We start from the raw sequence: 21,427 nt of genomic DNA, 5'->3' as shown, positions 1-21,427 counted from the left end.
GCCCCTGGTCTTGTGAATTCGAGGTGCAAGTAAGGAGTGGTGGTCATGTTGTAGTTACAGGACGTGTCCACAAGATGGCAGCACTTTCTCATGCCCACCTGTGGCTCCTCTGGCAAAACAGAGACTCAGGGCAAGTCGCTTGAAGGGTTGTCTCACTGCTGCTGCTGCTGCTAAGTCACTTCAGTCGTGTCGGACTCTGTGTGACCCCATAGACGGCAGCCCACCAGGCTCCCCCGTCCCTGGGATTCTCCAGGCAAGAACACTGGAGTGGGTTGCCATTTCCTTCTCCAATGCGTGAAAGTGAAAAGTGAAAGTGAAGTCGCTCAGTTGTATCTGACTCTTAGCGACCCCATGGACTGCAGCCCACCAGGTTCCTCCATCCATGGGAGTTTACAGGCAAGAGTACTGGAGCAGGGTGCCATTGCCTTCTCCGTGTCTCACTGCTACTTTCCCCTAAAGCCTCACAGCCCCTCCCTTCTGGACCAGTGCATAGCAAGGCCGCAGAACCTTTCTGAAGATGCTTCCCTGATAACTCAGCTGGTAAAGAATCTGCCTGCAACGCAGGAGACATGGGTTCGATCCCTGGGGTGGGAAGATCCCGTGGAGAAGGGCGAGGCTACCCACTCCAGTATTCTTGGGCTTCCCTCGTGGCTCAGCTGGTAAAGAATCCGCGTGCAATGCGGAAGACCTGGGTTTGATCCCTGAGTTGGGAAGATCCCCTGCAGAAGGGCAAGGCTACCCACTCCAGTATTCTGGCCTGGAGAATTCCATGGACTGTATAGTCCATGGGGTCACAAGGAGTCAGACACGACTCAGTGGCTTTCACGTTCACTTAGAAGCCCAGGAAGGAGGTTTGTGGCAGGAACCCCAGCACCAGGAGTGGAGGCTGGGTGACTATTCTGCCGATGGAACCCAGAGACCCTGGATGCCTTGGTCTTCCTCGGGACTGTAGTCCCAGGCAGAGACAAGCAGAGAGGTTTGGGGCTCAGGACAGGGTACCCTACCTGGCTGTGTCGACCTTACTCCAGGGAAGACATGGGTCCAGTGTCTGATCAGGCTGCAGGGATGCGATCTGGCTCCAAGCTCAGAGGATTTGAGGGGAAAGAGTGCTCGTTGCTCTTTCTCCCTTTCTGGAATGTCCCACTAGGAGTCTCTTGGAGGATAGTCCTTTAGCAAGCTGTGTTGTCGTCAGTGTTCAGCCGACTGTTTCTTCATATGTGAACAAGGAAGGAAGAAGGAAATTCTTTGTATCATTCATTACAGATAGATTTTTCTGTGTATAGGGTTTAGGCCCAGAGTTCTATGTGTGGTTGGAGGCAGCATGGAGATAATCCTGTGGATTATGTTTTACAGACACACATTTCTGTGTCTCGTTTTGGCCAGACCTCCTGTGGAATTCCTCCTCAGTGCTTTTTCTTCTGTTGGAACCCTTTTTGTGTCTTTCCATTCTAAGCATCTCTTATGGATTGTAAATGTCTTCCTTTGCGAATTTTTTCCTTTGCTTTAGAAGGGACAGCCTGCGCTGTTGTCTCCCTCTGTCTGGCTTGCTTCCCCCCATTTATTATCTGGTCAGGTCCATCCTGTGGCTACCAGTGACATCGTCTCATAATCTCAGTGGTGGTGTTTTTGGCTGAGAAATAGTCTATCACATACACGTCCCTCATCTTGTCCTCCCCGGGGATGGTGTGGTGGTCCTTGTGAGCTGGCCCTTTAAATGGGGCGAACATGGGGTCCGCTCCGTGCTCTAGGTGGTTCTGGTCTGCCCACACTCTTGTGGTGTGTATGGTGATCACGAGTGGCGCCCTGCTTTTTCTCGCACACCTCAGATATGACAGTTGGGTTTTTGGTCTTTTTGTATCTTTTGTATCTCATTCACAGTTTTCCTCAAGTGAGCATGCCTGCACTTATTTTTAGTCCTTTATTGTTTCTTTGGATTCTGTTGCTTTAGGAGAGGTTTGTTCTCACTTGTTCTTGCCCTGTGGCCTTGGACCACTTCCTAGAAGTGTCAACATCTGTTTCTTTTAAGGAGACTGTGGTGAGGATTAAAGGTGGGTCCACGTGACCGAGTGGACTCTGTAGGGCCTGAGCAGATATTGACACGCATGGTACTTTTGGCCTTTGAACAGCCCCAGTTTGAACTGTATGGAATCCATTTAGGTGTGGGTTTTATTTCCCAATAAACAGTATGATAGGATCCCCAGTTTGTGGAATCTGCAGATTCAGACCATGGACCCAGGTGTGGGGGGTGGGTGGACTGTAAACTTATACTTGGATTTTCCAGTGCACAGCCTCGGAGTCCGTACCTCCAGTCATTCAGGTGTCAGCTATATATTTCAGAATGATAACAATTCCTGGGCTAAATGCTATGGAAAAAATAAAATTGGGAAAATGTGGAAAAATACGTGAGCAGAAGGTCTCATTGAGGGGGATGATACTCGAGTTACATGAGAAGGAGCCAGTCAATGAGGACATCTAAGGAAGAGCACTCCAAGTGGGGAACAGCCCGTGCCAAGGTCCTGACGTGGAAACGAGCTCCAGTTTGAGGAGTATCAAGGAGGCCAGTGTGACAGAGTGGAGTGATGGGAGTTGGGATGCTTAGAAAGTAGAGCCTACTGCCTGGCTTTGTCTCACTTGGGAAAGAGGGCACAGGGTCCACAAGGAGGGTTGCGAGCTGGAGCACTCGCTCTCCTTAAGGGCCAGAGGGGATGGGCGCCCTCTCATGGCCTTGTGTGATCTGAATGCCCTTGTGGAGAGAGGAAGATCAAAACTTTGCATTGGGCTGAGTGCTTCGGACATGGTATTTTCCACTCTTGTGTGCACTGTGCCAGGTGGAAACCATCATTACTCGTTTCAGATGAGAAAACAGGTCTGAAAGGGGGCACTCCTATACCCAAAGCTGTAAACTTAGTACCTGTAAATGAAGTAATGACCTTCGACCGACCAGCAGGGGTACCTGTGTATATTTGGGGAGTGTCTCTGTCCTCAGGGCACTGGGCTCCAGTAGTCCATCAGCCCTGTGATGCCAGCAGATCACCCAGCGGTGGGTGCTTGTCCCACATCTGCCAGGAGAGGAGGTCTTCAGAGGCGGATGGTGGAGATGTGGAGGGACATCGCTGGAGGTGAGGCTGAGGAGGTCTGTCTGGACGGACACCAGGGCCCTGCAGATGTGAATGGCAGGGCTCCCAGGGCCATGCCCCACTGGAGGTGTGCTCTGGCCTGGGCTCCATCACCAGGTAGACAGTCTAGCCTGGCCATGTAGGTCACTCTGCTCCTTCCCAAGGCTGGGAGATGCCCCCTCTAAATATAGCCCCATGTGCTGAGCTCACGTCTATTTTCAGCTGAGGTTGGGAGGTGGCCAGGCCTTTGCCGGGCTCTCAGCAGAGCCACCGCTGCCTCTATCCGGTCCTGGCACTGGGCACCCTCATCGGCCCCCCACCTGCCATGTCAGAGGAGACCCAGGAAGGTAGGAGATGATCGCTGGGCGGGGAGCGGGTGAGGCCCCAGTACTGTGACCCTGTGGACTGTGGAGAAACCTGGCTCCAGGCCCACTGACCTCACTTCCTTGACGCGTCATCAGGCCCTGTGTCCCCTACACGTGGAGGAAGGGCCTCCCCTGCCGGGAACGTCTCCTCACCTCATACCTGTCCCCCCTGTGAAGGACAGCGGGAGGAATTAGGGGCAGCTCCCCAGCTGGGGCAGGGTCACCTCTAGGCCCAAGTGGGTGTGGGTGGGCAGGCTGGTCAGGGAAGGTCTGCCTTCAGGGAAGACATAGGATCGGGCGCGGCGGTGGTCTTGGGAAGCATTTGGGCACATGACCCAGGGACTGGGAGTGATGGCTTCTGGCCTCCATGTGGGCCTGTGTGGCCCCAACTGGCTAAAGGTTGGGGTCCCTTGGCCTGGCCAGACTGACTTCTAGTTACAGACTTTGGTGGCCAGTCTCCTAATTGCCCTACTTCAGGCAGGAGGTACGGAGGCTCAGAGTGGGAGCATAGGGACTCAGGCAGCTTCCCATACGATGCTGGCCAGCACGTGGACCAGCTGGTCAAGTCCCCCCGCCCCACCCACAGCTTCAGCATTTTACACTGAATGGGAGGGGCCTGGCCCTGGGTGTGGGACTGTGCGCTTCTAAGCATGACATTTACTGTGTGTTTTTCGTGGTCACAATCTATCTAAGTTCATCGTTTAGTGTGGAAAAAGCACAGCCAAGTGCACAGAAGGCATTTAATATGACCCCAACGCACCACCATCCAGGCAGCGTCAGTTTTTGTTCTACATATTTTGAGCATGTCAAAGGCCAGTTTGAAGCAGATGTGAAAGTCGAGGTAGTATTCTAAAAGTCAGAGACCCAGAGAGTCCCATCACCCCTGGCTCTATCTGGAGGTGTTCTCCCAATGCCCCCAGATTTGTCATCTAGCTTCCAGCCAGGCTTCTAGAGGCTTTTTATATTTATTTATTTTTGGCTGACTTCTCTAGTCGCGGTGAGCCGGGGCTACTCTTTAGCGCGCAGGCTTCTCACTGCAGCAACTTCCCTTGTCGAGGAGCACAGGCTCTGGGCGCTCGGGCTTCAGTACTTGCAGGACGTGGGCTCGGTGGTTGTGGCTCACAGGTTTAGTTGCCCTGCAGCACGTGAAATCTTCCAGGACCAGGGATTGAACCCGTGTGTCCTGCCCTGGCAGGTGGACTCTTATCCACTGCGCCACCAGGGAAGTCCTGGAGATCTCAGGGGGCCAAAATTTAAAGAGGATGAGGGGGGAAGAACCACCATCTCCTAACTTAGCAAATATGTATGTGAACACTTACATATATAAAATTTTTTTTTTCAGTGGAGATGCCTAATGGTGGCGATGTCATACTCTTTAGGGGCTCTGGATAACTATCCCTGGGGACAACCTGATGATAGCTAATTCTATTTCTGGGAATCCATCCTTAGTAACTACAGGGAAATTGGGGGGAAACCTTTGTAGGCATCCTTTTCTAGGAGTTATTGAATTCAGGCAACCTGGAAGGGGAGACCTCACAGGCAAGGGCAGCAGTCGGATAACAAAGACAGTCTCCTTGTGATAGTGAGAAGAGAGTCCCCAGAAGTTAGCAGCATCGGGCTGAACATGTTAGAGGAGGTAGAGCAGAGGCCACGAGGGAAGGGCACCACCCTGGCTGCTTCTGTTGGGGGCAGGAACAAGGTGCCAGGTACAGGGTGTGTGGGGAAGGCTGACAGCAGAGGCCGCAGCAGTGAGTGTCATGGGCCGTGGCTTTATTCCTCCAGGCTCTGCAATGAGCAGGCAGAGGAATGCCTCGGGAGGAAACAAAGCTAAGTCAACTGCTAAGCCAACTGCACTTCCTGCTCCTGTGGGTGAAACAGGCCCACGTGGTTCTCGGGTCATCTTGGCTGCAAATCACAGGTCGTTCTTGAGTTGGTTTTAGGCGCTTAGGAGTGTGAAGGCCCCTTCTACCCCTGCTGCACCCAGACGCCCTCTGGAAGGGGCGGGGGGCCCTGACCCGCTGGCTCAACCAGCCCCACGCTGCCCCCGCAGACACCGCGGCACTGACGAGGAGCCGGGCGCCGCTGGCTCCCAGCCACGGGCAGGAGGTGCGCCTGCACCGGGTGGAGTCCATCAGCGACCTACACAACGGCGGTGAGAGGGGGGCGGTACCGCTGGTCTGGGTGCAGGGAGCGGGTAGGAACGCAGGCGCCCCTGCCTGCCCTCCTGATGCCCCGTTTGCCCTGCAGGTCCGCTGTGCCCCTACCTGGCCGAGGAGGGGCAGCCGTGGGGTGAACTGCTGGGCGTCCTACCGCCCGCACTGTGCGCCCAGACCGGCTGCGGCCCGGTACACAGCCGCGGGGCCTTCCTGCTGCTGCTCGCGCTGCTGGTGCTCATCTGCCTGGCACTGGCCGTGCTGGCCGTCTACCTGAGTGGTAGGGAGGGCGCCGGGAGCCAGCGGGAGTGGGGAGACCAAGGCAGTGCGGGGCTGGGAGGGCAGGGTATTGCCAGGGGTGGCGTGAGGTCTGATAATCTGATCCCCCACCGCAGTGCTGCAAAGCGAATCCCTCCGCGTGCTGGCGCACACTCTGCGAACCCAGGAGGAGGTGCTGCTCAAACTCCGGCTCGCCAGCCTCAGCCAGCTGCGGAGGCTCAACTCCAGCGAGGCCCAAGCGCCCAGCTGAGATGCCGCTCGGACCCGGGGCCTGGGGGTATGTGCCGGGGAATAAAGTGGCCGTTGGCAGCTTTCTCCTCTCCAACTGCTGCTCCTTACGATTTCCTGGCTGCGGTTTTGGCATGAGACCTGATCTGACCCCACAGCTGCCTGCCTCTCTCGCCTTCTTGGGTCAGGCCAGGCCTTCTGGGGTTGAGGCTCCGCCTGGTGTGGCCTAAGGTCAGAGGAAGCCACACCAGCCTCCTGCCTCCTCTTGGGGCCTGGGAGCACCCACTGGCCTCCTCCAGATGGTGGGTCCAGAAGCCTAAAAAGAGCCAGTCACCCAAACTCTGCCAGGCCTCCCAATGCGGGGTCCAGTCTCCGCTCGCAAAAGGCAGGCTGGGCTCCGAGAAGTGGGGAGGAGGGCCATGGCAGTGAAACTTTTGGAGGGCACAGGCAAGCAGATGGAGACGGGGAGGCCCAGCGGTGCCCAAACCTGGGTGGGAGGGAGGGCAGAAGAAACAGCCAGGGCCACGGAAGGCTGCGCGTTCTGTTTAATTATCTCTTATCATCTTTAAAAACCAGCACAAAACCCACTCCAGGTAGCATCACCTCCCCACTGTGGTGCAGTGGCGTTTGTCCAGACACCCCCCCCCCCCCCCCCCCAAACAGGAAGTGACTCATTCCAGGGGCACAAGGCCTGAGGAAGGCGCGGCCTTCGGCCTGCCCTGTGGCCCTGGGACGGGGAAGAGGCTGCGTGCGGGGGTGGGGTCCCAAGTGACCTCCAGCCAGCCCAGCCCCGTATCTCTCTTTGGTTTTGTCATTAAAAAAATAAAAGCGACAAGTCCTGGCAGGGACCAGGTGGTGTACGGTCTTCTGTTAAAAATAAACAGGCGAAGACGCGGACAGCCTGCTCACAGGACGTCGGCCCGCTTGTCCCGTACGCGGCTGCGCGCCTTGGTCCTGGCTCTGAAGGCCGCCGCGTTGTACAGGTGCTGGGGGGGCGGAAAGTGAGGGCGGCGTGAGCGGGGCAGGCAGCGGTCCGGCCCCTCCTCCAGCCCCCGCGAGCTCGCCAGGCCAAAGCAGTGGAGGGGGAGAGAAAGGGGGCGAACCTTCTCGAAACGGGAGATCTTGCAGGCCTTCAGGGCGGCGGCATCCAGCACCAGCACCGGACCCAGGCCGAAGATGTCCCGGAGCAGCTCGTTGTTCTGGGGGCCGAGAAAGCCGTGAGCTCGGGTCCGCGTGGCACCACCCCAAGGGTGCCCCCTCCCCGTCTGCCCGCCCACCTGAAGGTGGTGGTGCATCCCAGAACCCAGCGCATCCTTGAAGGCGGCGTAGACCCGGCGCCGAGCCCAGCTGTCCACATAGAGCACCTCGAGGCCGAAGCGGATGGTCTCCTCCTCACACTCGCCGCCCTGCAGGTGAGAGGGGCCAGGACTGGGCTCGGCGGCTGTGCCCGGGGGTCGAGGGGTAGGGTGGGGGGCTGCACCCGCGCGGGGCCGTGCCCCTCTGCGCACGCACCTCAACGAAGTGCAGCACCGCCCGGAAGGTGGAGCGCTGGCGCCGGCGGTCGGCCTTGGCCCGGTACTTGTTGCTGTCGGTGGCCAGAGTGCGCAGCTCGCTGCAGAGGGCCTCCGTGTCCTCGTAAACAAAGTCCTCCTGCAGCGGAGCCGGGGAAGACACGGGGGCCGGGCCTGAGCGCCACTGGCTATGCCTTTCCCCGAGGGAGCCGTGTTCTCCTCTGTCTGACCCCCGATCCCTCTTCCTTGGCCCCTGCCTGTGCCAGACACCCCGGCCAGGGGGCCCCTCAGAGCACCTGGCATCTTAATGTGGGGGCCGCGTCCCCTCTGAGGTGACCTCAGGCTGCCTTGCTCTCTGGGGCGGCCCCTGCACCCCGCCCCAGAGGGGCAGGAGGCGTCAGCAGGCACCCTCCCAAGCACGCCCCTGGCGCTCACACCTCAAGGTCCCGGGCGAGCTCAAAGAGCAAGGCGATGGTCTCGCCGGCAGCCATCCGCAGGTTCACACTCTCACTGGACAAGAGCTGGGGCAGCCGGGGCAGCTGCCTGGGGAAGGGGCAGGCTGAGCCATGTGTGTGGGTCAGGGGGCCTCTTCACCCTGGCCCTCCTGCCCCCGGGGCGGGGACGCAGCGCCCCTACCTGTCCAGGATGGGGCCGATGTGCGTGCTGGGGCAGATGGTGAGGAGCAGCGCCCAAGCCTGCAGGGCAGCGCAGAGAAGGCCCTGCAGGCTGGTGGGGACCACGGGACTGGAGCCCCGCCCGCTGCAGGACCGGCTGAAAACACCTTCCAAGCAGGTGAGGCAGGAGACCAGATCCTGGTGGGTGGAGGCGCACAAGGAGGCAGGGGAGGGTCTCAGGAGCAGAGCCAGGGCCTGGGGGGCTCTCCCGCCGGGGTCTCTAGGTCACTCACCTCGATGTCCGCGGCAGCCACGTAGCAGCCCAAGCCGAGAGCAGATGCGCACTGCTGGGAGGAGGGTAAAGCCTGGTCATGGTCAGAGGCAGGCCCGGGCTCCCCGCCACGGCCAAGGCTCACCCTCAGAGTAGGAGGGGGAGCCTGGAGGCAGTGGGGGATGAGGTGAAGGAGGGGCGGCCCGGGCTGAGGACACTCACGTGCAGCCGGGCAGCAAGGCTGGCCGTGCTGTCGCTGAGCACAGAGACGAGCAGCGGCTGCAGGCTGTGGAAGAACTCCTCACCCTTGGGGCCGGGGCCCATCTGCACGCACAGCAGGCCCAGCACGGCCGCGGCCAGGGCCTGCTCCTCGCCCTTGCCTGCGGGAAGGCCTACGGTCAGTCCAGGCAGTGAGGGCCATCACCCAGCCGGTTCAGGGCCGCCCCCTGCACCTTGGGGCCCAACCTTTCTTGAGGCACTTTTCCAAGGCGTCGGCCAGGGTGAGGCGGCGCTCCAGCAAGAAGTCGGGGAGCAGACGGGCTGCGAGGGCCAGGCGCAGGCTCTCGAGAGCACCCTGCCGGGTCTTGGCACTGGGGGACGGAGAAGGGGTTTTGTGGGCCAGCCCACCCTGGCACCTGGCGTGGGCTGAGCAGGGGCGCGGGCTGGGGCTGGCTGGAGGTCGGGGTACCTCTTGTCTGTGAGGCAGTCCACATACTCCTTCACCTTCTCCTCAAGGTCCTCCTGCTGACCCTGCTCTTCCACGGCATCCCCCCCTGCAAGGCCAGCTCGTCATGCCCCTTCCGGCCCTACCCCCGGCACCCTGTGGGGTCCCCGCTGCACCCCATCCTCTCTCACCCAGGCCCTCCTCGGCGGCAGCGCTCAGCTGGCTGGCACACTCGCTGGTGGTACTGTGGGCCTCACTGGCTGCCTCGTCCTCACTGGAGCCTGAGTCAGCCTGGGTACTGCTCCGGGCACCTGGGGAGGGCGGGACAGGGGTGCTCGGTCTGCCCTGGTGGAGGCGTGATGGCGGGGGTTACTTCGCCAGCCTCACGACCCCGCAGGACAGGATGCTGCCCTCCTCAAGGCTGGCTGATACCTGAGACCCCGAGCCAGGAAGGCTGCCTGTGGTGGGCAGGCTCCAGGCCCCACTTTGGACAACCTGGCAGGCTTGGTGGGCAGGGCCTCCTGAGGCTTGAGTGTGCTTTTAGGAGGAGACATGAGCTGGGCCAAGGCAGAAGGGGCTGCCCAGACCCCACCTTGGCCTGGAGGGGCACATCCAGGCAGATTCTGGGGTAGCTGGATCACCGGCCCAGATGATGCCCCAAAAGGCCAGGGCCTTAGATTACAGAGTCTCACAGACCCAAGATCCACACCCCTGGTGCACAGCTTAACAGGGGTAACCAGGTCAGGGGCCTTAGTCTTCAAAGCCTCACTTTCTCCGTCCACGAAAGAGGTGAAAGGCACCTATCTGGGGCCAGCAATTCAGACAGTAAGTACACCGTTGACTCGTTTCGGCTCACCCACCAGCACTGGGGGCCGAGATCCAGCTCCTAGTGGGTGTGGCTAAGTGCCCCAGGCCTCAAGCACATGCTCTCCTGAGCTCCCCTGGGCCACACCAGGCCTTTGGCCCAGAGTGGATGGACACACAGGCTCCTCTGGACCCTGGGATGTACAGAGTGCCAAGTGGCCCCTGGTTTCTGGAGCCCTTGAAAAAGGGGAACAGAGGGTGTGCGGGTCAGCAGCAGAGCTGGACACCCATGTGTAAGGGCAACAGCTGCAGCCAGAGACCCAGACAGATGCTGGTCACCAGGCCGACCCTCCGTGGTTTGGGGGGGTGTGTGGCGGAAGGTGGAGCTGCAGAGGTCAGATGAGGACGCGGTGGGGTGGAGACAGACTGTCTTCAGGCATCCTCAGAGGAGGCTGCGCCCGCAGAGAGGGGAGGTTCGCACGGCTGTTGAGCGGTGCATCTGGGACGAATCAGGAGGTTAGGACTGACATCTGTGCGTGCCAAGTTGCTTTAGGCGCGTCTGACTCTTGTGACCCCGTGAACTGTAGCTCACAGGCTCCTCTGTCCATGGGATTCTCCAGGCAAGAATACTGGAGTGGGTTGCCATGCCCCTCTCGAGGGGATCTTCCCGATCCAGGGATCAAACCCCTGTCTCTCATATCTCCTACACTGGCAGATGGTTCTTTACCACTAGCGCCACCTGCCCATAAAACTGACATATACACAGTAGTGTGAGGAACATAATCAGCAAGGCCTAATGTAGAGCACAGGGACTCCTCCTCAGCACTGGGTCAGTCTGTATGTGTGTCAGAACCGATCGATGTATGTATGTATAATTAAGTCGTGTTGCTGCACACCTAAAAAACCATCACAATAAATCAAATACACACCAAAATAAAGTAAAAATTCAGCCAAAATGGAAGGAAAGAGAGAAGGGGCAGCGGGGAGAGGAGGGGAGAGGGAACGGAGGAAGAAAGGGAAGAAGGAAGAAAAAGGTGCGTGGGGACCAGCCACCCGGAGCAGCTTCCTCGCCCAGACAGCCCTGCCTCCGGGCCGAGACTCCTGTGCGCCTGGAGCGTGGGGCAGTCTCTCTGCTAACCCCCCTCTCTCTCATCACTCTGTCGTTCTCTCTCCCTCCTCCTTTCTCTCCTCTCTCTCATTCCCTCTCTTCCTTCGCCTCTTTCTTTGACCCTTTCTCTTCTCTATCTTCCTTTCTCTTTCTGTTTTCCCGCTCTCTCGTTCTCCCTTTCTTGATTCCTTCCCTTCACCCTCCTCTGATTCCCTTTTTCTCTTCCTTCCTGTTGCCGTCTTCCCTGTCTTCTCCCTCTCTTCCTTCCCCTCTCTTTTCTGTCCCTTCTTTCTCTCTTGCTTTCCTTCTGTTTCTTTCCCTCAGATTCCCTCCCTTCTCTTTCCCTCTACCCTTTCTGTCTGTCCTTAACTCACTTCCTTCATCTGTCTCTAATTCTTTATTTCCTTCTCTACATCTCTTCCTCCCTCCCTCCCCCTCCCGCTTCTGTGTCTTCCTCTCCCCTTCCTCCCCTTTCTCCGTCTTTCCTCCTCTCTTCCTTCCTCTTCCTCCTCTTCTCCCTCCCTCCCCGTCCTCCGATTCTCTTTCTTTCCCTCTTTCTCTAATGCTTTTTGTTTCCTTCTGTTTCTTTCTTTCCTGCTCCTCCTTCCTTCCTCTCTCCTTCCCTCTCTGCCTTTCCATTGTCCTTCGTCTCTTTCTCTCCCTTTTCTCTTTCCCTTGCTTCCCCCCGTTCTTTTTGTCTTCCTTCCCCTTTCTTTCTTCCCTTCTCTCTCCTTTTCTCCCCCTTTCACTGTGCTTTGCTTTGTTCCTTTCTCTTTCTTTCCCACTATCTCTTCCTCTTTCCCTCTTCCTTCCTTCTCTCTACTCTTGTCTTTCTCTACTTCTATTTCCCCCCGTCCTTCCTGTCTTTCTGTTTTGATCTTTCACTTTCTGTACTCTATATATCTCTCTCATTCTCCCTTCCTTGACGCCTTCCTTCCTCTCATCTTTCTCTCTCTCCCCTCTTTTTGTTCTTTCTCTTTATCATTCTCTCTCCGTCCCTTCTCTCTCTCCATTTCTTCATCACTCTGGCTCTTTCCCTCCTCTTCTTTCTCTCTACCATCTTTTTCTTTCCTCCTTCCTTCTCTACTTCTCTGTTCCCTGCTTTCTTCCCCTTACTTTGATTTCTTTCCCTTTACCGTCTGTCTGTTTTTCTCTCTGTACGTTACTCTTTCACTTTATCGTTTTCTATTTCCTTCTCTCTGTCTTCTTTTCTCCTTCCCTCCCTTTCTTGATTCCTTCTTCTCTTTCCCTTTCCCGTCTCTGATTCTGTCCCTTCCTTCCTCTCTTGCCTCCTCTCTCTCACCCGCGTCTCTTTCCCTATTTATCTCCCCTCCTCTCACTTGACTCCTTCCTTCCTTGATTTCATCATTCCTCTCTGTCCCTTCCTCTTTCTCCTTTTGTTCCTCTTCCTGCCTTCCTTCCTCTTTCTCTAATGCTTTTTCCTTCCATTTCTTTCTTCCTGCTCTCTCTTCCCTTCCCTCGTCTCTCCTTCCACCTTTCTATCATCCTTTGTCTCTCTTTCACTCCTTTTTTTCTATCTTCTCTCTCCCTTCCCCTCTTTCTCTCTCTACCCCCCACCTTGGTTCCTCTCTTTTTGTCTCTATCTTCCTTCCCCTATTTCTTTCCTTCTCTCTCCCTTCCTTTTCTTCCCTTCGTTCCTCTCTCTTTTGCTCTTTTCTCCTTCCTCCATCTCTCTGTCTCTAGCTTCCTTTCTCCCTCTCACTCTTTCTTCTTCCTCTACCTTCCTTCCTTGATTCCTTCCTGTTTCTATCTTTCTTCCTTTCTCTCTCTTTCTGTCCTCTCTCCGCCCCCTCTTGCTTTTTGCTTTCCTTGCTTCCTTCCCGCCTTCCTTTGACCCTCTCTATTTTCTGTCTCTCCCTTCCTCTCCTCTCTCCCTGTCTGTCACTGTTTCTTCCTTTGTCTCTCTCTCTCTCGCTCCCTTTGTTTCTTCGTCTCTCCCCCTTCCTTCCCTTGATTCTCTTTTCTCTAATTCTCTCTGCCTTGCTCTTTCCTTCCTCTCCTGTCTCACTCTCTAACTCCTTTCTCTCTCTCTTTCCTCCTCCTCAGCCCTTCTCTCCCTCTTTCAATTTCAGTCTTTATCTTTCTTCCTCTCTACCTTCCTCCCTCTTTCTGTTTGTCTCTTCCTCCCTTCCTTTCTCTCCATCGGCTTCTGTCTCCTTGTTTCTGTTTCCTTCCTCATTCTCTCCCTTCCCTCTTTCTCCCTTGATTCCTCCCTTCTTCTTTCAGTCCCTGTGTGTGGGTCTCTCCTTACTCTTCCTGACCTCCTTTCTCACTCTCTCGTCTCTCTTCCTTCATTCCTTTTCTCTTTCTCTCTGCCTTCCATTGTTCCTCTTCCTTCCCTCACTCTCTCCATGACTCTATTTCTCTTTCCTCCTCCGTTCTTCTCTCCTTTTCGCTTTTTAGCTCTTTCTCTTTCTTCCTTTCTCTGATTTTCTTTTGCTTTCTCTCACTTTTCATTTCTCTTGCTTCTGTTAATGCTTTCTCTCTACTCTTTCTCTTGTTCTCATTCCTTCTCTCCTCTCCCTTCCTTTCTGTGTCTCTTCCTCTCTATCTTACTCTTTCTGTCCTCTGTCTCTTAATTTCTTCCTCCCTCTTCTGCTGATTCATTCTTCCTTCCTCTCTTTCAATCTTTCTCTAGTTCTCTTTCCCTCACTCTATCCTCTTCTCTTTCACTATCATTTCCTTCCTGTTTCCCTCTTTCATTCTCCCTTCTCCCCATCTCTCGATTCTCTGTCACTCTCTTCTCCTTTGTTGATTCCCACCCTTCTTTCTCTAACTCGCGTTGTTTGTCTCTCTCTAGTTTGCTTCCTGTTCTCTCTTCCTGACTCTTTCTCCTTCCTTCCTACTGTCTCTCTCCCTGCCTTTCTCACTTTTGCTCTCCCCACTCCTTTCTCGCTACCTTTCTTTTTCTTTCGTTTCTTTCCCTTTACCCTCTTTCTCTTTCCCTAACTTTTTCTCCCCTCCTCCCTCTCCTGTCTCACCTCCTCTTTCTTCCTTTCTTGATTCCTTCCTTCCTTTGATTTCATCCTCCTCTCTCCCTTCCTTCCTCTCTCACTCTTTCTCTGGTGCCTTTTCTTTCCTTCCATTTCTCTTTCCTGTTCTTTTTCTCCCTCCCTCTCTCTCCCTTCCTTTTCTTCCCCCTCTATTTCTCTGCCACTCTTTCTTTCCCACTATTCCTTCCTCTCTCTCCTCCTTCCTTCCTATCTCACTTTCTCTCTGTATCTCTTTCTCTAACTTCCTTTCTTCCTTTCTCTATCTTCCTGCGTTCCCTGATTCCTTCCTTCCTCTGTCTCTCTTTTGCTTTCTTTTTCTCTCACCCTTTCTTTCTGCTCTTCTCTCTTGCTGTCTTCCTTCTTCTCCCTCCCTCCTTCCTCTGTATTTCTTTCATTCTTCCTTTCTACCTTTCTTTGATCCTCTCTCTCTCATTCCTAGGAGTTTTCTGCCTCTTACTACCTTCCTTCCTTCTTCCTCTTTCTTCTTGTCTCATTCTGTTCCTTCCTTCCTCTCCACTCTCTCTCGCTTCCTTCCTGATTCTCTTTCTTTTTGTTTCACTGTTTCCCTCTCTCTCTCTTCTTCAATTTCCCTCTCTGTCTCTTCCATGCTTTCTACCCTTTCTCTCTTTTTCTTCCTCACTCCCCATCTTTCTTCCTTCTATCCTTCTGACTCTCCTCCCCTCTTTTTCTTCCTGATTCCTTCCTTCTGTCACTTCTCTTTACTGATCTCTTTTCCTTCCTCTCTTTCCTTCTCTCTCGCGCGCTCCCTTTGGTCCTCTTTCTCTTTCCTTTCTGTTTTCCTTTCTTTCCATGTATTTCTCTTTGTTTCTCTTTCTCTTCTCTCTACCCTTCTTTCTCTTTCTCTCTTCCTCTTGCTGTCTCAATCCCTTTTACTTCCTTCCTCCCACTCTCTTTTTTTGTTCTCTTGCCTCCTTCCTTCATCTTCTCTCTTACTTGTCTCTCCTACCTCATTCATTCTCTCTCCCTTCCTTTGCTCCTCTCTATTACTCTATTCCTGATTCTTTTTCCTCCTTTCTCTCTCTCCTTTACCCTTTAGCTCTTTCTCTAATTTCCCTCCTTCCTCTGATTTTATGCCCTTCCTTCCCCCTTTCTCTCTCTCTTTCCCTTCCTTCCTGGCTGTGGGTCTTTTGCTCTGTCTCTCTCATCCTTCCCCTCTCTTGTTCCATTTCTCTGTCTCGTCCTCCCTTCCTCTCCGTCTCTCTAGCCTCTCTCTCCTCTTTCTCTTTAACTCTAGTTCCCTCTTTCTCTCTCTTCCATCTCTTTCCCTTGCTCTCCCTTCCTTTCTCTCCTTCTCGCTCCCTCTCAACATTTACGATCCTCTTTCGCTCTCCTCCTCTCTGTTGATTTCTACCCTTCTTTCTAACTCCCTTTCTGTCTCTAGCTTGCTTCCTTCCTCTCTCACACTCTCACTCCCTCATCTCCAGTTCTCTTCTCTCTCACCTTTTCATTCTTCACCTCTGCTCTCTCTCCCTTCCTTCATTTCTTCCTTCCTCTCTGTCTCCGTGTCTCTCTTCCTGCTTATCTTTCTCCCTTGATTCCTTCCTTCTTTCAGTCTTTCTCTCTCCCTTACTTCCCTTAAGTCTTTCACGCTCTTGTTTTCCCTCTGTGTCCTTCCCTGTCTTCCTTCCTCATCTCGCTTATTTTTTCTATCCTCTTTTTTCCTTCCTCTCACTCTGTCTTTCCGTTACTCTATTTCTCTCTTTCCTCCTTTCCTCTTCATTAACTCTTTCTCTTTTTTTCCCACCTTCCTTCCCCTCTTCCCTTCCTGTTTCCCTCTTTCTCTAACTTCCTTTCTTCTGATTTTCTTTCACTCTTTCCTTCTCTCTCCCTCCCTTTCTTTGATTCCTCTCATTCTTTCTACCCTTCCTCCATTCCTCTCCATTCCTTTTGCTTTAACTCTTTCTCTCTCCCTTTCTCAGTTCTCTCTCTCCCTTCCTTCCCCTCTTTCTCTCTCCTGCCTTCCTTTTTGTCTCTCCATTTCTCTCTTCCTCTATGGTCCTTCCTTCCTTCCTCTTCTTTCACTTTCTTCCCTCATCTCTTTCTCTCATTATATTTTCCTTCCTTCCCCTCTCTCTCTTTCTCTGATTTCTACCTTCTTTCTTTGTCTCTAACTCCTTTTCTCTCTCTAGCTTGCTTCCTTTCCTCCTTTCTTATGCTGTCATTCCCTCGTTTCTCCTTTTCTCTTTCCTCCCTTTTTCTCCTCTGATTCTTTATTCCTTTTTCTTCCTTCCTCTCTCTCTTCTGTATCTTCCTTGATTCCTCTGTTTCTATTTCCCTTCCTGCAGTCCTTCCTTCTTGATTCCCTCCTTCCTTCCTCTAGTCTGTCTCTCTGTCTCACTTTCTCCTTCTGTATCTTCCTTTCTCCACCTCTCTATTGTTCTTCCGTCCTCTCTTCTCCCTTTCCTTTTCTCTCCCCTGTATTCTCTTTCTCTACCTTTCTTGCTTCCTCTCTTTCTTGTTCCCCCTTCCTGATGGCTTCCTCTCACGATGTCTCTCTTGCCACTCCTTTCTTCCTCTCTCATCCTTTCGCTGTCTCTGTTCTCCTAGTTTCTTCCTCTCTCTCTCGTCTATTTCTTGCTTTCTAGGCTTGAACCCTCTAAATTCTCACCTTGTCGGCAGGTCTCCTAGTTGTGAGGTGGTTATCTTCAGACTACTTCCTTAGAGTGGACTCTGACCACTACACAGCACCTCAAGCGCCCTGTAATAACCTACCTGAGTTAAGGATCTGAAAAAGAATCCTTACAGGAATCTGTTCATCAGAATCAAGTGGCTACAGAGCTCAAACACAACACTGTATCTCACACACAGTGCAATAAAGCTTGAAAATGAAAGGACAGAGTGCTCATTCTGTTCTCCTCAGGCCTTTGCAACCCGGGCTGGTGTCACATCCTTGGAGCCTGAGGCTTCATCCCAAGGCTGCACTGGGGTGGGGCTGAAGGAGCTGAACAGGATGGGAGACGGGAAGACCCCACTTGAGTGTAGCGCCTGGCCCCGGCTGGCTGGGACCACAACTTCGGGATGCAGGCTAGCCCTTGATCAGCTAAGGCAATCTTAGTGCCTCCAAAGGATGCTGCAGCCGCTGGGCAGGGAGGGCTGTGAAAAGTTTCTGGGTACCACAGCTCCTGTTGCTCTGGATCCCAATTAAAGACTGCTTCCTTTGAGTCACCCCACCTCCAAACCACAGCATCCTTAGCACAGCACAGCACTTTTGCAGAACCTGGGGTTTGTCTGTCAGGTAGAAGCAGACAGCAGGAGCCTGAAGGGCAAGAGGGAAGCGGTGATGAGTCACAGACTCTTGGCTGTTTCTTTGGGCACTTCCCACTCAAACTGACAACCCAGGAAAACAGCTTTCTCTAAGACCCATGAAGGTTGGGCTTGCCTGATTTAACAGACTTGGGCAGGAGACGGTGCTACCTGCCTTGTGGCCACTTCTTGTAACAGGAACTTTAAAACCAGCACTTCAGAGCAGTTAAATCAATTGCCAGAGCTAAATTTTACACTTTTTTTTTTTTAAACAAAAATCAACTGAAAAGATGCTCAGCATCTCTAATGATTAATAAATGCAAATTAAAGTGACAACGAAGTAACCCATCACACAAGTCATCAAAAAGTCACTACACAAAAAAACGCTAGAGAAGACAGAGAACCCTACAGCACTACTGGTTCAAATATAAACTGGAAATAGCCACTCTGTAGGAAAACTATAAAGGTTCTTTAAAAACCAATAAGCAATGCTACCACAAGCTCTGGGAATCCCAGTCCTGGGCCTACCCAGAGAACACCATCCTTGAAAAGACACGTGAAACCCAACCATCCTTGTGCCATAACCCAAAACAGAAGACCAACCAAAACCATGGAAATGTCAGACCACAGATAAAAGGAAAAAAAGGCTGCAACAACCACTCCGTGGACTGGTGCTCAGCCAGTAAACAGAATGAAATCATGCCATCTCTGGGCACTTGGACCCAGCAAGACATGATTACACCTAATAGACAAAGTCAAAGAAAAACATTGCTTATAACGCTTAGAAGTGCTATCTAAACACTGATACAACTGAGGTACTAAAAAGTTAAACAGATGAGATACTAAAAAGGAACCTAGATTTACCAAAGGTAAAAGTTAGAGAGGGGAATAGGACGTTGAGATTGTGGTTTTCTGTCAAATACACACCCCATACATATAAATATATATATATTTAACAAGCAAGGACAAAGGAGACAGCACAGGCACTCAACACTCTGTGATAATCCACATGGGTAAAGCACCCGAGAAAGAACAGGTAAGTGTATCTGTAACTGAATCAGGTTGCTGCAGAAATAAAAAAGAACACTGTATATCACCTATAATGCAATACAATATGGAGATGATATTAAAAAAAATAGAGTGGGGCCTCCCTATTCTATTGCACGAGGCCAGTGTCACCTGGGCAGGGTCAGAATAGTGAAGCCTGAACTGGCGTGGGTCCCAGGGTGGCCTGGGGTGAATCTGAGAGAGCTAAGGGTTTGTGCCTCCAAATAAGTGCCACCTTGCACCTGTACTTCCTGCTACCCTCTACCTGGGACCACAACCTGATTATGCAAGCTGACCCTCTAAGAGATAAGGCTAGCCTAGTACACCTGAAGCGATGCTGGAGCTACTGGGTAGTAAGAGCTCTCAAAAGTCTCGGTCTCCACTGCTCCTGGTCCTGGGGAACCCACTTAGCGCAGGCTTCCTTTTGGTTGCCCCACCTAAAACCACAGAACTCTCAATAAACCTCATGAAGGGCTTGAAATTTGTCTCCAGGGTGGGAGGAGAGGGAGGACCCTGAACGGCAAGAAGGAAGAGGTATTGAATCACAAGCTAATGGCTATTTCTCATGGCAAGTTCCATTCTAAGGGACCACCCAGGAAACAGCTTTCGCTCATAAAGGATCAGATTGCCCGAAACCCAGGGGAGAGGAAGGGGAAGGGCTGCCACCTTGTGGCCACGACTAGTAACAGCATCTTTCAAAAGGAGTTTCAGGGCACTTAGGTTTGTAGAGCTGTGAATAGCACCTGCCCTCAAGCAATATCCTCTGGTAGGTCAAGAAAATCGCCTTGAAAACTGGGCTCACTCTCAGGAGACCACCTGCAAGAGCTAAATTTTACTACATTCTTTCTTTACACACACACCAAAGTCTAATGGTCAGGTGTTCAGCATCTTCAGTGATTAGAAAAATGCAAATCTAAATGACAAATCGGTAAACCCTAACACCAGTTATCAAAAGGGCTACACACAAAAAATCTGAGAGAGGCTGGGCACAAAAGGGAACACTACTACACGGTTAGTGCAAATATAAACTGACCACGGCCACTCTGGAGAACACTACGGAAGTCCTTTCCACAATGAAACAGCGCTACCACGAGCTCTGGAGCTCGCACTCCGGGGAGTATACTTGGAGAAAACCATCCTTTGAAAAGACACTTGCATTCAAATGGTATTTGCTCCAATATCCAAAACAGCACAGCCATTGAAACCACCGGGAAGTACATTCATTAATTAGCGAAAGAAAAAGACATGCACCAAACATACCATGAACGAGGAGTCAGCAGGAAAACAGGATGAAGCCATCATTTGTGGCTGAGACCCATCAGGAGAGGACTGCGCCCAGTACTCCAAGTCAGACAGGGAAAAACACGTACCATTCATATCACAAACGGGGACAGAACACTGAACACCCCAACTAGTGTACTAACAATACAGAAGGGAGACCAAAAAAGGAACTTAATTTACTAAAGGGACTAGATGGGGAGTGGAGGAAAAAAATGGGGATGGTGGGATTGACAGGAAAGCACAAATCAACAGTGTGTGTATATGTGTGTGTGTGTATACATATACACACACACAAAAAAAAATCACCAAGGATGTATGAAATCCCACAAGAGACTCTGCTCACCACACTGTAATATCCTCTGTGGTAAACGAGCGGAGAAAATATAGGTACAATTATACATTTAACTAAATCAGGTTGATGTAGAACAGCAGAAGAACACTGTGGATCAACTATATTACAATACAAAATGGAAATTACAGAAAACAAATCTGGACTGCCTACTCTGTTCCAGGAGGTCCGGGCCACTTGCGCTGATGTCACACCCATGAGGCCTGAACAGGCCTCGGTCCCAAGCTGGCCTGGGTAAACCTGAGAGAGCGCAAGAGCCTGTGCAGGCAAACGAGCCCCCCTAACACCTGTACTTCCGACGGCCCTGTGGATGGGACCACAGCCTTGTAAGGCGGGCTGGCCCTCTATCAGCTAAGGCTAGCCTGGTGCACCGGAAGGATGCTGCAGTCACTAAATAGTAAGACCTTTGAGAAGTCTCCTGGTGTCCATGGCTCCTGCTCCTGGGGAACCACTTAAACACTGATTCCTTTGGGTCGCCCCACCTCCAAACAACAGCACCCTCAGCTCAACACTACTGCACGGCTTGAGATGTGTCTCCCGGTAGGGATGGGGAGAGCAGAGCCTGAAAGGCAACAGGGAAGAGGGAATGAATCACAAACCGTCGGGCACCTTCCACTCAAATGGGACCACCCAGGAAAACGGCTTTCTCTAACGTGATGAAAGCTCAGTTCAGTTCAGTCACTCAGTCCAACTGAGCGAAACTCAGAGAAAAACACGTATCATTGATATCCCTTAGAGGTGGAATTGAAACACTGACACAACAGAACTAGTGTACTAATGATACAGAAGGAGGACTAAAAAAATTCTTAAATTTACCATAGGAACAATTGGGGTGGGGAGAAGAATAAATGAGAATGCTGGGAGTGACAGAAAATGACAAGTCAATACATCAGTTCAGCTCAGTCGCTCAGTTCAGTGTCTGACTCTTTGAGACTCCATGGACTGCAGCACACCAGGCCTCCCTGTCCATCACCAACTCCCAGAGCTTACTCAAACTCATGTCGATTGAGATGGTGATGCCATCTCATTTTCCGTCGTTCCCTTCTCCTCCCTTCTTCAATCTTTCCCAACATCAGGGTCTTTTCCAATGAGTCAGTTCTTTGCATCAGGTGGCCAAAGTATTGCAGTTTCAGCTTGAACAGCCGTCTAGTACGTCAAGGCTGTATATCGTCACCCTGCTTATTTAACTTCTATGCAGAGTACATCATGAGAAACGCTGGGCCGGAAGAAGCACAAGCTGGAATCAAGATTGCCAGGGAGAAATATCAATAACCTCAGATATGCACATGACACCACCCTTATGGCAGAAAGTGAAGAGGAACTAAAAAGCCTCTTGATGAAAGTGAAAGAAGAGAGTGA

General features: G+C 52.7%; 2 protein-coding genes across 11 annotated transcripts in view; one reads left to right on the top strand and one right to left on the bottom strand.

Moving 5' to 3' along the window:
* Nucleotides 1-307: 307 nt before the first annotated feature.
* Nucleotides 308-6,793, top strand: LSMEM2 (leucine rich single-pass membrane protein 2). The gene is made up of 4 exons (XM_002697074.7): nt 308-3,463; nt 5,532-5,633; nt 5,729-5,914; nt 6,030-6,793. Exons 1-4 carry the CDS (start codon nt 3,442-3,444, stop codon nt 6,161-6,163), a joined length of 444 nt encoding a protein of 147 aa, XP_002697120.2. The 5' UTR covers nt 308-3,441; the 3' UTR covers nt 6,164-6,793.
* IFRD2 (interferon related developmental regulator 2) overlaps nt 6,672-21,427 on the bottom strand; it is a 26,952-nt gene continuing 12,196 nt past the window's right edge. Inside the window, exons 2-12 of one of the 10 annotated variants that reach the window (XM_059879912.1) lie at nt 9,393-9,512; nt 9,226-9,310; nt 9,003-9,127; nt 8,760-8,929; nt 8,560-8,613; nt 8,289-8,464; nt 8,090-8,195; nt 7,654-7,791; nt 7,419-7,547; nt 7,245-7,340; nt 6,672-7,127 (exon numbers count right to left, since the gene is read on the bottom strand). In XM_059879912.1, the coding sequence (XP_059735895.1) occupies nt 7,047-7,127; nt 7,245-7,340; nt 7,419-7,547; nt 7,654-7,791; nt 8,090-8,195; nt 8,289-8,464; nt 8,560-8,613; nt 8,760-8,929; nt 9,003-9,127; nt 9,226-9,310; nt 9,393-9,512 (1,280 nt within the window). In that variant the 3' untranslated portion in view covers nt 6,672-7,046. 10 annotated transcript variants of the gene reach the window in all.

This window comes from Bos taurus, chromosome 22 (assembly GCF_002263795.3).
Source record: "Bos taurus isolate L1 Dominette 01449 registration number 42190680 breed Hereford chromosome 22, ARS-UCD2.0, whole genome shotgun sequence".
NCBI classification, from domain to species: domain Eukaryota; kingdom Metazoa; phylum Chordata; class Mammalia; order Artiodactyla; family Bovidae; genus Bos; species Bos taurus.
The sequence above is the reverse complement of the archived record's forward strand: the minus strand, read 5'-3'. Positions and strand labels throughout refer to the sequence as shown.